Below are 14349 nucleotides of genomic sequence, written 5' to 3'. Positions count from 1 at the left end.
AGGATAATATGAAGACATTTTCATGTTGCCAGATTTATAATTTGACACTGAAAACTTTCAAATGCCTGAACAGATAAAACTTCAAATTTTCACCTTTCCTTAATTAGGCTTGTGTTAGAGTTAACCAAAACAGCCTGAGATACTTAAAACAGAAAAACATCACAATTGTACCAGTGTTGAAATAGCTGAAATATTTTATAGCTACACTAGATATAATGCAAGGCTATATACATAGATGTTATAATAGAATATGATAATATAATCTAACACCATTTAATTTCTATCCCATTATTTTTTTCATTATTACATTTAAATTTCCTTTTTCTTAAGATTGAAAAAAGCGAATACAGTAATATTGGCACAGAGACTGCTTTTTCTTTTGTTGCTTTCTCTAATCTGGGAAAATGAAAGACTATAAGGATGATTTCTCAAAACATACCAAACAGAACTTAAAAGGACTGATTACATGTTTCTAGAAACTCAAAAGTTTCTAGTCATTTATATTTTATTCTACATTGCTTATGTGGTATGTCCTAAGAGTTCACACAAAACGGAAAATAATAAGGTTACTAGTTCATTATTCTTAATTTAAATTGCACTTAACATACAGTGCAATGTTGGTTTAAGGAATAGATTTCAGTGATTCCTCACTGACATACAATATCCAGTGCTCATCACAAGTGCTCTAATATCCATCACTCATCTAGCCGTTCTCCCACTCTCTTCCCTCCATCAGCCCTCAGTTTGTTCTATATCCTCAAGACTCTCTTAGGGTTTCCCTCTCTCCTTTGTTTTCCTCTTCCCATATGTTGATCTGTTTTTTTCTTAAATTCCATATATGGTTGAGATCATATGGTATTTGTCTTTCTCTGACTGATATATTTCATTTAGCATAATACACTCTAGCCCCATCCACACCATTGCAAATGGCAAGCATTCATTCTTTGTGATGGCTGAGTAATATTCTGTTTGTATGTGTGTGTGTGTGTATGTGTTGTATGCATGCCACATCTTCTTTATCCATTCATCTGTTGATAGGCATCTGGACTCTTTCTATAGTTTGGCTATTGTGGACATTGCTGCTATTAAAAAATGGGGTGCATGTGCCCCTTCGAATCAGTATTTTTGTATCCTTTGGGTAAATACCTATTAGTGAAATTGCTGGATTACAGGTAGTTCTATTTTTAATTTTTTGAGGAACCTCCATACTGTTCTCCAGAGTGGCTGCCCCAGTTTGCTTTCCCACCAACAGTACAACAGAGAAGTTCCCACCTTCTCTGCATCCTTGCCAACACCTGTTGTTTGCTGTGTTAATTTTAGCCATTCTGACAGAAAACCATAAAACTCTTTTGAAGAAAATACAGGGGCAAATCTCCATGACCACTGGATTCTTGGGCATACATACCAAAAACACGAACACTAAAATTAAAAAACTGAACTTCATTAAATGCAGCCTCCATATGAGAAAACATTTACAAATCATATTTCATAAGGGCTTAATACCCACAATATATATAAAGAACTCAGTAAGACAACCCAATTAAAAAATGAGCAACAGACTTGAATAGACATTTCTCCAAAGATATACAAATAACCAATAAGGATATTTTTAAAAGGCTCAACATCATTAGTCATTAAGGGGATGAAAACCACAATGAGATCACACCTACTAGAACAGCTCTAACAAAAATTTTTAACAGAAAACAAGTATTTACAAAAATGTGGAGAAATCGGAATCCTCAAAGATTGCTGGTAGTGAAGTAAAATGACGCATCCCACTGCAAAAATATTTTGAAGTTTCCTCAAAAAGCTAAATATAGAATTACCATGACTTAACAGATCTTCTCCTGGATATATACCCCAAAGAACTGAAAACAGGGACTCAAAGATATACTCGTATCCCAATGTTTACTGCAGCATTATTCATCATAGACAACAAATGGAAGCTATCTAGGTAGCCATAAACAAATCAATGGATAAACAGAAATGTGGTATATACATACAATGGGATATTATTTAGCCATGAAAAGAAATGAATTTATGATACCTGCTTACAGTATCAGTGAACCTTGAAAATGTTACACTGGGTAAAATAACCAGAACCCCAGGGATGAATATTTTATGATCTGACTCCTATGCCATACCTGGAATGGACAAATTCATTGATTAGAGGTTACCAGAGACTGAGGAGAATGGGAAATTACTCCTTAATGGCTACAGAAGTTGTCTTTGTGATAATGGTTGTACAACTTTGTAAATGTAATTAATGCTATTGAGTTGTATGCCAAAAAATGGTTTAAATGGCAGATTTTGTGTTATTTTTTTGCCACAAAAATATCTTTGAAAGAAATCATGGTATTCATTTTTTACCTTGTTAACAGAAACAAAACATGAGAATTTTTTGTGATTTTTGCCTGAGAATTTTATAAACTACAGTTGACCCTTGAACAACACAGATGTTAAGGTTGCCAATACCCCTCCATAATTAAAAATCCGCACTTAAAGCCTTCAAGGCTACTTAAAACCAACTGCTGAAGCCTGGCTGATAAGGTATACAGTCTACTTGTATATGTATTATATATTGTATTCTTACTATAAAGCAAGAGAAAAATGTTAAGAAAATCATAAGGAAAAGAGAATACATTTACATTATTGTGTATGTGTTTATTGGGAAAAAATCCACTTGTGCGGCACCTGGGTGGCTTAGTTGTTTAACCCCCCGACTCTTCAACTCAAGTCATGATCTCAGGGTGCTGAGATGGAGCTCCTGCATGGGACTCTGTGCTCAGGGGGGAGTCTGCTTGAGATTCTTTCCTTCCTTCTTCCCCTCCCCAGCTCACATTCTCTTTCTCTCTAAAGTAAATAAATCTTAAAAAAAAAAAAAAAAAAAAAGAATCCACGTGTAAGTGACCCCGCGCAGCTCAAATCCATGTTGTTCATGGTTCAACTGTATACTGAAAATTAAACAGGTGTTATAGAATTATAAATAATCCACACATAGTTAATGTATTCATTAGAAAAAAATTAATTTTATAGGACTTATACATTTGACTCTGGTATCCTAAAAATACAGGAGAAAAAGATGACATTTAAAATTCATTTTGTATTAGCTTTTCAAGTATATTAACAGAGTAACTCTATACCTACTTTTGACTATAAAAATATCACTCCACCTCTGCTAAGGCCTACTTAGATCAATCAACTTGGCACTATAAATGTCTTATGTAATATGAAAAAGACAGCAGTAAAATACTGTGCTTCAGCCTTTTCTCTGTCTCATCACACATGAAGGATATCGCATACATCCTTTTTTTTAAAGCACCTAACTACATGTAAGATGTAAGATGGGTAAGGTTGGAAAGGATCTTACTGTCCTCATTCATTATCTCCAGAAACTCGGTAAGAAAGGTGAAGTAACTTACTCAGGATCACACAGTTGTTAACTAGCAGAATTGGGAATCAAATGGTCCCCAGATGAGAGAAAAAGAAATAGGTTCAAATCTTAGTAGAAGTTACCCTACCTCCATAAGCCTTAATTAATTCCCTTATTTACAAAGTGTTGATGAATTTGATACTTATTGCAATGACTGTAAAATAAGAATCAATCAGTAATAGTCTGTCATCGTTGTTCATTCCACCAGAGTTTAAGCTCTGAGCTTGCAGTGTGTCTGTCTTGTTCAGTGATATATCTGAGGCTTTGCCCAATGCTTGGCATATGACAGATGACTCTTTCCCTTTTAATACTAATTTCAGTGCTCTCTGAACTAACTTCTAAAGAATATTTTTTCTTAAGAGCTACAAAATGCATCTCAAATACATTCATAATAATATTCTGTTCCTGCTAAAAATATATTTGGGAGGCCTGATTTGAAACATTCTGGGAAAACAGGCTAATTATTCATTCTATTTTCTGATGTCTTTCCTTATATACAGGCACTCACTCATCCATCCATTCAGCAAACACATTTAGTACCCAGTATAAGCACTGTGAAAGTTGCTAAAATTGAAAAATATATGAGATAATTGTGCACAATCTTTATGTCTCTGAAAGAGTCTTCAAAATAATGAAGCCTACCTTATTTATAGTCTCAGATGGTGAATGTAAACTTAAACCATACAGAGGGGCAGGGAGTGATGGCCTTTATATTCTAGGATAGGAGAAAAATCCTTCAGAGGTAAAATTGTTTTTAGAAAATAGAATTTATAAAATTCTATTTATAAAATAAATTTATAAATTCTATTTATAAAATAAATTTATAAATTCTATTTATAAAATAAATTTATAAATTCTATTTATAAAATAAATTTATAAATTCTATTTATAAAATAAATTTATAAATTCTATTTATAAAATAAATTTATAAATTCTATTTATAAAATAAATTTATAAATTCTATTTATAAAATAGAATTTATAAAATTCTAGAATGTGGTTTCTTCTTTGTATTTTCTCTAAACCTAACTCTGACTTGGAGATTTTCTCCACAGTCCTTTGTCACTCTTCAATTTCACACAATGCAATTTCTCCAAGAGTACTTTCACACATGAAGAAAAAAGGGGGGGGGAGTCAGATTCAACTTTAGGGATTATCATCCTTTTCTTGAATAGCTTTATAGATTATTTTGTGATTCTCAACCAGAATGCCTAGTGATGTTGAAATAATTTTCCCTTACCTCCTGAGCCCTCTGTGCTACATCATCTTAAGCCTTATGACTGAAGCTGACTGAGCAGTCTGTCTGGTATTTTGGTAGTCGCTGGGGAGGAAGGGAAAAGACTGCTGCAGCCTTTCAAACTGATAAATGCTCTACCCAGAAGCAATGCAGAATATTTTGTTTGAACAGTCATCTTCATTGGTCAAGTCTCATGGCCATGCCTAACCTTCTCAGTAGGAGAGAAGTGCAAAATAAACGATGTACTCAGAAGACCAGATTATTTGCGTGGAGCACTAAATGTACCACAGTTATGCAAATTTTAGTCCAATGTGTTTAAAAACTTGGATTGAATGGATAATGTATAAAAATGCCAAAAACAACTTAAGAAAACCTTAGAAAACATTAACAGACTAGCAATTAATAAAGAAACTGATACAACTAGTAAAGAATTGGAATTTAAAAATTTACCCCCAAACTTGAAAAGACAACAGGCCCAAATGGTTTTATAGGCTAGATTCACCAAACCGTCAAGGATTGTAATTTTATGCACATTGTTTCATAGAGTAAAAAGGACACAAGACTGTAAATGTTGAGAACTCTTAAGGGTCTGAGATTTTACCCTATTAGCAAGCTAACAAATTAGTCTTCCACTTTCAAGGATGTTTGCAAAAAGTGTAAGATTCCTGGGGCAGAAACAAAGGATGGTCTGTTACTCACAACATTAGCCAAAACAGCAGACTTGATGATGGATACCTGATCCCTTTTTCTCCTAGGATATTACAGATAGGGCCGGATGATACCTACACACACACATTGGGTTGTGTTACCTGGAGAGCTCTGAGCTCATAAAATTGAGTTCTTTTTCTAAGTTTTATTTTATTTTTTTTAAGAGAGAGAGTGCAAGTAGGAGGTGGGGGCAGAGAGAGAGAAAGTCTTAAGCAGGCTCCATGCTCAGCGCAGAGCCCAATGCGGGGCTTAATCTCACGACACTGAGATCATGACCTGAGCCTAAATCAAAAGTCAGATGCTCAACCATCTGAGCCATCCAGGTGCCCCAAAATTCAATTATTTTATAATTATTTTATATATTATACTTATTTTATAATTATTTGATATATTTTAAATATAGTATGTTCCCAAAGGGGAACATCCTGTCTGCCGAGATTGTATGCTATAGGAATATCTTTCAAGAAACAGTACAGAGGGGCACCTGGGTGGCTCAGTGGTTTAGGCCTCTGCCTTCGGCTCGGGTCGTGATCTCGGGGTCCTGGGATCGAGCCCCGCATCGGGCTCTCTGCTCAGCGGGGAGCCTGCTTCCCCCTCTCCCTGCCTGCCTCTCTGACTACTTGTGATCTCTATCAAATAAATTAAAAAAAAAATCCTTAAAAAAAAAAAAAAGTACAGAATAGAAGCAGTCATTACTTCTGTTTATAAGATACACAGACACACAGAGACCTATGTAGCATTGTCACCCATTTGCCAACATATTTTAAAAAGCCAATAAAATAATGATAAACCAGGCAAAAATAACATAAAACAGAAAATTATACACCAATCTTCCTTACAAACATAGGCATAAAAATTCCATATAAAATATATAAATCTGAATTCATCAGTATATGAAAATGAGTATCATGAATACATGTAATTTGTCTTAGGTATGAAGGAATGATAAAACATTGGAAAATCTGTCACTTTAATTCATCACTTTAATAGATTTAAATTATTCAACATTTTAAAAAAATCTGTGTGAATTCATCACCTTAACAGATTAAAGAAGGAAAACCATATGAACATCTTGCAAGATACAGAGACACTATTTTGACTCAACCAAATGGTTATGTTTAATATTGGTACAAGAATCCAAATTTTCTGATCTCTTGGTGAGGATGATTTTCCCTGCACAGTGCTTTTTTTGCCTGTAATATATTGGGGGGGGGGGGGTATGAAGTTTATGTTTTTACTGTGTTCTTTACTTTAAAATAGCACAGGTAGAAGTACTAATATTATTAGATACTTTTTAAACCATGTCTGAATACCAGACTAATTATTATTGGTTGTCACCAGTAATAGGTTGTGGTTAAGTCCATGTAAAAGTGAATTCCTGGTGAAGTTTTCACTCCATTAATTCCAATCCAAATGCTCTTGGAATAAAGTAGTTGCCTGTATCACTATATATATATATGTATATATTTCACTATTATGATGGTTTAGGCATACTGTCTCCTAGGCCATCCTAGGATTTTGGGGGGCAAAGATTGGTTTGGGGGGCCACCAAAAATCCTAGACAATACTTTGGTTTGTGGCCCTCAAAAGCTTAACTGTACCTGACAAAATCTTATTATTTCCTACTTATTTTCTCTCATTAGGAAGAAAGTAGGTTTAAGTTAATTTATTGATTAGAATACATAAATTTAAATTTAACTTATTTTTCCCCTTATGGGGGTGCTAATTTAAAAAAAAAAAAAAAAGATTGAGAAACACTGTTCCAGACTCCTAGTTTCCTAAAATACCTTAGTTTCTTAGTATATATTATATATATAATATATAATAATATTTCCTAATAGTTTCCTAAAATACCTTAAAATCCTCAGCGACTAACAGATCGTAAATATGCCCTCTATAAATGTTGAGTAGATCTCATTGTTTCAGTGTCTGATACCCTGAGAGTGTACTTAAAATTAGCCACTGCCTTGAAGAAATCAACTCATACTTAAACAGTTAGAAACCATTTTGTTTGAACCATCAATGGCCAACTCATTGATTTATCCAGAAAAGATAGACATAATATGAAGAACAAGCTCTGGCAAGAAAAGGTAGCTTCTTCCACATATTAATAGTAACAATAGTAATAATAATGTAAGAAGAAAAATCTGACATGCACTGAACCTTTATAATGGACCAGGCCTGTGCTTTATATGTATTAATTCATCTAATCCTCATGGTAGTCCAGTGATTAGGTCCTTTCATTGTGATCATTTTACAGGGGAATCAGTTACTGATTACTGGAATTAATCACTGGTTAGTATTCCTGCAATTCTTCTGATGTCATAATCTAATACATACCACGTAACAATATCTGTGAGGTGATTTTCCTTTCATCAGATTTTGATTGAGAAATTATGATCCTCCCATCCAATTTATAGCTGTGAAAATCCCAAAATATTACAAAAACCTACTTACTAACTCCCCACCTAGAAAAAAATGTAAGGGGCACCGGGGTGGCTCAGGGGGTTAAGTGGCTGTCTTGATTTCAGCTCGGATCATGAGATCAAGCCCCTCATCAGGCTCCACGCTGGGCATGGATCCTGCTTAAGATCTTCTCTTCCTCTGACCCTCCCTCTCTCTCCCCCCATCTCTCTCTCTTTTTCTTGAAAAAGAAATTAAATATTAAACAAGCAATGATCCTTATCCACCTTACCTATAAAAATTTACTGCCTGAGTCTTTGTGGTGGTCAGAGCTGAAAATTAGCATTAATGAGAACACTTTCAGAATGAGAGGCACTCTATCAGTACTTCTACCAGGACAACAAAAGTAAACTGAGACTGTCCTGGGGAAACCAGCACATATGATCTCCCCACCCATAATGCTTTGTCTTTTGTGCCATGTCTTCTCTTAGCCCTACTTTTTTCTAGGGCTGTTCCATTAATACCATCGTTCCTTTGACCCAACCAACTGAAACTTAAATCTGAAACATCTAAGGTTTATAAATAATCCTTTAGGTCAGAAAAATCACTTTGTTATATAATAATAATTTCCAATAATAGTGCTACCTATTCTCCAGCCTCTATTTGTGAAGAAGCTTTGGAAAAGGAATATCAGCTACTTTGGAAATATTTGTGTTTGTGTATTAGGCTAATCTTTGAATGTGCGAAAAACTCTTCCCACTTCCCCTCCCTCCTATACTAACTGAAAGACCCCCTTTTCTCTTAAAATAATGACTACAGTTTCGACAATGGTGGTTAAATAGTCTTAAAAACCTGTTGGCATGAAATTCCCTTAATATGCTCTCCAAAAAAGAATACCCGCCCCGGTGGGTACAAAGCAACCCACTGGAATGTGGGAAGAGAACATAAAAGAATATATTCTACTTATCTAAACAGAAGTTAAGCTTCAATAATATTAAGTGAAGACTAACAGTGACATTCTTACTTAGAGGTTATGATGGTATGTAATATTGGCTGAGGAAAACTGGAAGTCGAAAAACAGAAGGACGGACTTCGTTGGTGTGTTTTCTATCTGTTAAAATATGTTGAAGTTTGCATATGCCCAGTTAAATGGATTTTACATTATATTATCTAGTTTTAGATAAATATTAGTGCAAAGTACACAAGAGACTTAATACTAACAAAGCAACCAAAAAAGACGGGAAGAAACATCATCCTATTGTAAACGTTTTATAAGCAATAAAAATTAATAATTTAAAAATAAAATGTGATAGGAAGTCAGCCAAAAACATTATGAATTATTAAAAACCTATTTGAAATATGGCCCTCTCATTTACCATTTCCCCTTTATCTCATCCTTTTTAATTTCATGTTTTACATCTACATAATGTAAGTAAATATAATTTACTGAAAATTATAAAATATTGATGAAAGTAATCGGAAAAGACACAACTAAATGTTATTTAAAAAGTTATTGCATGTTCATTGATTACAAAAATTAAGATGTCCATATGACTTAACTATGTACAACTTTTCTTAAATATAAATCCTATAAACAGTTATCTAGAAGTATCCTTGATCAAAGAAGTTTGACTTTAAATACTACTACCCAAGTGAGTGTAACTTTGCCATCAGAATAAGCAGCTTGATCTGGAGCATATTTAGTGTTCTTCCATTGTTAAATTGGATGAACGAGAATCTGCTTAAAGCTTGAGCCTCACAGAACCTTTATCACCAGAGTTATTAGCAGCTACCAAAATTATAGCTTTTCCATAGTTTATTGTATTGTCCCCACTAAAACTAATAAGGACAGAAATACTTAAAGTAGGCATTAGTAAGTAAAAACCAAAGATTACGATCAGATTATCAGTCCTTTAAAATTTGGATTTTTTTTTTTTTTAAGAAGACTCTGAAACCAAGAGATGTTGCCATTGGGCAAGCTTATGTTCAAGCTCTAAATAATTAGCAGGTACATATTACCGGGAAAAAGTGCAGTATATCACAAGGAGATGTAATATTTCTCAGTAATACTTTCATTTAGCCATATAAGAACCACCACTTTTTTTTTTTTAATATGGGTGCCAGCAGTTTATTTCCTTGTTTTTTTAATTCTGCCTCAAAATAATAAGATTTTACCCTGGGAGATGAGAGATTTTGGATTTCCTCATTTAAGGCCCACTTTCCAACACCTTTATGTTCAGAGTCTGCAAATCAGAAAAGAATTCTATTTGCCAGTTAGACATATACACAGATACACCTGTATCTCCACCTGCATTTGCCTCCATAGGTTCTATCTTATCTCTCTTTCTGTAGATACATGTATCTGGTCCTAAATTCCTCCATCTCTCTCCTGCTGTACTCTGTCTTTCTTCCAGATTGCTGTATGTATAGATCTACCCATAGCTGTAGACAGAGTGGAAAGGTCTACTTTACTGCCTGAAATTGAGGGCTAGAACGTCTGAAACATGACTAGCAAGGTCAGTCTCAGGAAAGATGGGATTTTAGCTTTGTCCAAGGAAGCCATAGGAAGAATGGCTCCCTTAATAAGGTGGGAGGAAGGCTGTGTCAGAGTGTTTGGAAGGCCTCTATACCCTTGGGGGTGGCACCTGTGCACATATTACATAGAGCTAAGTTGGGGCTGCAGCAGCCACGTCGGAGTCCAACACCAGTCACCCCCAAGGAGTCCCAAGTCCAGGGGTCTGTACTGTCAGTGAGTGGCCTATGCAATACACAACTGTGAGCTTTTGGGGGTACTGGCTTCTGTGTGAACAATAGCCACCACTCTGGAAAACAACCTGTCAGAGAAGGTGTCCACGTGGAAGCTGGTGCAGCGATGGGTTGCTGGCAGTAGTGAGGGTGAAGCCGTAGGCGCTTTGATCTGCAAGGATATCCTCACCCAACTGTACAGCCACAGAGGTCCAGCAAAATGATCCTATCACCCTCTGATCACCCTGGCCTGAGAATTGGGCACCAGGAGCCTAATGTCTCCAAGATGTCTGCTTGGGACTTGTAGGCTGCTTCTGATCTTGGTTACCTTCAGGCACCGACTGGTGATTACCTTCACTATAGGGACCAAAAAATCCACAAACACATAGCAATGCAAGTGGCCATTTGGCCTGACCAGCTAAAATCAGGACTCAGCACTTGGACCATCGTGGCGGTTTTATGGTTTCCTGAAATGCTCTGCATTTAGGACCCCCGCCAGGAAAGTTCCTCCCTGCACTTGTGTTCCTGTGCTGTAAGGCAGCTCTCAAACACTTCAGCTAAAAACTGAGATCAAAGAGCCACCAGCTGCCTGGGAAGGATCCCATGGTGGTGTTTCCTCTAGATGTTCCCTTTATCCATATAGATTTTGTTTTCTTTAGCTATGGGCAGTAGTTTTTCTGGTACCAAAACGTAAGCACTGACAAGTATACACTCACATATAAAATATTTCACACCTACTACTATTAAATACTGAGTGCATTAATTTCGGTAAAATTAGTCCCTTTACTAATCACTTCTGATCAGATCTAGTTGGCTTCTGTAGTATACTAGTTGAGTTTCAGAGCCCTGAGTACCCAAAGGATACAGTAGGGCATTTTTGGTCTGTTTGTATTTTTGTTTGATGGCTGGTTGGTTGGTTGGTTTTATAATTTTCTGGCACGTGGAGTCCGATCAAATGACCGACTGGTTGCATTTTTCATATTCTTTCAACCACTGATGTGACTTTTACCATAGCAAGAGGGATTTTTACAAACTAACGTCTCATAGTGAAATATCAATTGGCAGGTCCAGGTTCTATGTTGTTTTCAATTTAAATGATTTTATGTATTCCTGTGTTCCTGTTACAGTTTCTCCTTCTCCGATGTTCTTAAACAGTGTTTTCGTTTTAGAGCTTCATGTCTCTCTTGACATCACCAGCAAAGAGCAGACAAGGGCATGAAAAACCAGCTAGAGCCAATCTAAACACCATATGACAGAATATAACAGAAAAAAAACTATCTGTATGTGAAAACTAGGGAGGCCTGAATCATAATCAGGTTGGGAATAGAATTATGTCCATTGCAGAAGTACCTGGTAGCATCTTGACTTCTGCTAACATTCCACGTTCACATGCCCTGTGCATTTTCTTCAAGGTTGTTGCTAGAGATTTTGAGATTGGCTTTTTACATACCAATCTCCTTAAGTAAGCCCATGCTTTAAAATTTATAAAAATTAAACCTAAATTTCTTCAAAGGTATACCATTTTGTCCAGTTTGTCCAGTGCTAAGAAATATTTTCCTTACAGAATTTTTTTTTCCTTAAGTATGAGCAGGGGAAGAGGTAGAAGGAGAAGCAGACCCCCTGAGAGCCAGACAAGGGGCTTGATTCCGGGACACTAGGATCATGACCTAAGCCGAAGGTACACGCTTAACAGACTGAGCCACCTAGGTGCCCCTCCTCATAGAATTTTATTCAAATACCAATAAAATTCTCGAGGTATGAGATAAAAGGTTAAGTTGGTAATCACTAGTTACAAAGAGCAGTTGTGACAATACAACCTGAATCAAGTTCAAATGTAGAAATTGCTCACCTGTGAAAATAATTTAAAAATTTGTGAGTATCTGCTGTGATTAAGTCATTGGATGGTATAGGGGCGCCTGGGTGGCTCAGTGGGTTAAGCCGCTGCCTTCGGCTCAGGTCATGATCTCAGGGTCCTGGGATCGAGTCCCGCATCGGGCTCTCTGCTCAGCAGGGAGCCTGCTTCCCTCTCTCTCTCTCTGCCTGCCTCTTTGACTACTTGTGATCTCTGTCTGTCAAATAAACAAATAAAATCTTTAAAAAAAAAAAAAAGTCATTGGATGGTATAGATGAGCAGGCAGAGACCCAAAGAGATCAAATAGTTTGTCCAAGAAGGTGACAGAACAAGAATAGGTCTCCTGACTCCATACCCCATACTCTTTGCTAATTTTACTGATCCTGCCCTTAAAACCCATAACTAAAAGAGACTCTGACTATTGTTTATCACTGGGGGGGAAAAAAAGCTGTCAGGAATACAACATATCACTCAGTGACATCAAGATACACTCTGTTCACGGTCCCAGTGTTCATAACACAGCTTCCTTTCTGAGCACATACCTGAATTCCATGCGCTTTACAATAACGTTTTGATGCATCTTGTAGGTTTCCATAGACGTGCAGCTCCAGTTACAAGAAGGCAGTTCCCACATGGTGCACACAGGATGGATTATCTGCACTTTGAGGATGATAGCCGTGGATGGTGGTTTGACATGGATATGGTGATCATCTATATTTATTCAGTGAACTGGGTCATTGGATTCATTGTTTTCTGCTTTCTTTGCTATTTTTTCTTTCCGTTTTAGGAATTTTCATATCTTACTACAGTTGAACAATCACAAATGATGTAGATAGCAATTAAACCTTTTTAAAATGTGCTTTGAAGTTTTTATAATGTTGCATTATATAAATTGTCGGTGTTTATAGGTATGGGAATAATGGACTTATTTATTAATGTTTTTCATGTAACAAACTACAGTTTACTGAGAAGCTAGTCTGTCTAGCACTTAGCAACAATGCACTATTAATTTCATAATTCCTCCTGGTTTAGGATTTATTGGCTCTAATTTTACAACTCTGCTTTTATACTTAATTGTAAAGACTGAGGTTTTCCCTCCACTGAAAAGTAGGAAAAATGCAAAATGAAATGATAATCTGGGTAGATAGTATCTTTGCTGAAAAAATATTTAGTCAATCACCACTTATTCTTGGGCAAATTATGTGCATTAAACATAAATTATACTTTCTGGGAACTAATCTAGCAGGGTATATTCAGTTTTGGTTTCCAATTATCTCTACTTATTTTCTGTTCTATTATCAAAAAAGCTGGCTCTTCTTTAAACAGACCTAATAATAGCATTAATGCAACATTTTTATTTATTGTAAGAACAGAATAGTAAATGTGAAAGACCCCCCCAATAGAAAGAGATATATTAATCCTTTCCAAATTACAGGATTACTCACCTGAAGAATTAAAATACTGACTGACTTTCAGTAGTTTAAAGAGCAATGCATGTCCAAAATGTAACTACTTTAGTGATTTGTTTAACACAGAGATTGTTAAATATATTGTACATGTGCAATAAAGAGTGGCTTTTACATTTTTTTCTTTCTTATTAAGTAATTTAATATCTGGAATAAGGAATTTTTGGAAATAGGCTTATGAGTATATACAAAGAAAACCTGGCATTTCTTTTATTTATTATTACAGTATTATAAGCCTTGGAATTGGTTTTTCCCTTCATTTAAAAAAAATAATAAGGAAATCTAAATTATTCCAGAATAGGAAACAACACTAGTACCCCGCTTTCACAAGTGAGAAAACTAAGGCACAAAGAAGTAGGCTTATTTCAGTCATTAAGGTGGTCTTTGTGTAACCTATGAGGAGTGTTTTGATTATGAGCAACATTCCTACACTGTGCTATCATATATCTGATAAAGCAGTGGGCATACTTTTACACAAGGAAAGTGAAACTGTCATGGCACTAAAA

General features: G+C 35.7%; 1 protein-coding gene across 1 annotated transcript in view; it reads left to right on the top strand.

Annotated features, from left to right (window-relative positions):
* Positions 1–14038, top strand: part of RNF180 (ring finger protein 180) — a 194824-nt gene extending 180786 nt beyond the window's left edge. The window contains exon 7 of the mRNA XM_044223994.1: positions 12965–14038. Within this exon, the coding sequence (XP_044079929.1) occupies positions 12965–13164 (200 nt within the window). The 3' untranslated portion in view covers positions 13165–14038. The remainder of the gene's footprint in view (positions 1–12964) is intronic.
* The last annotated feature ends 311 nt before the right edge of the window (positions 14039–14349 follow it).

This window comes from Neovison vison, chromosome 1 (genome assembly GCF_020171115.1).
Source record: "Neovison vison isolate M4711 chromosome 1, ASM_NN_V1, whole genome shotgun sequence".
NCBI lineage: Eukaryota > Metazoa > Chordata > Mammalia > Carnivora > Mustelidae > Neogale > Neogale vison.
The sequence above is the reverse complement of the archived record's forward strand: the minus strand, read 5'-3'. Positions and strand labels throughout refer to the sequence as shown.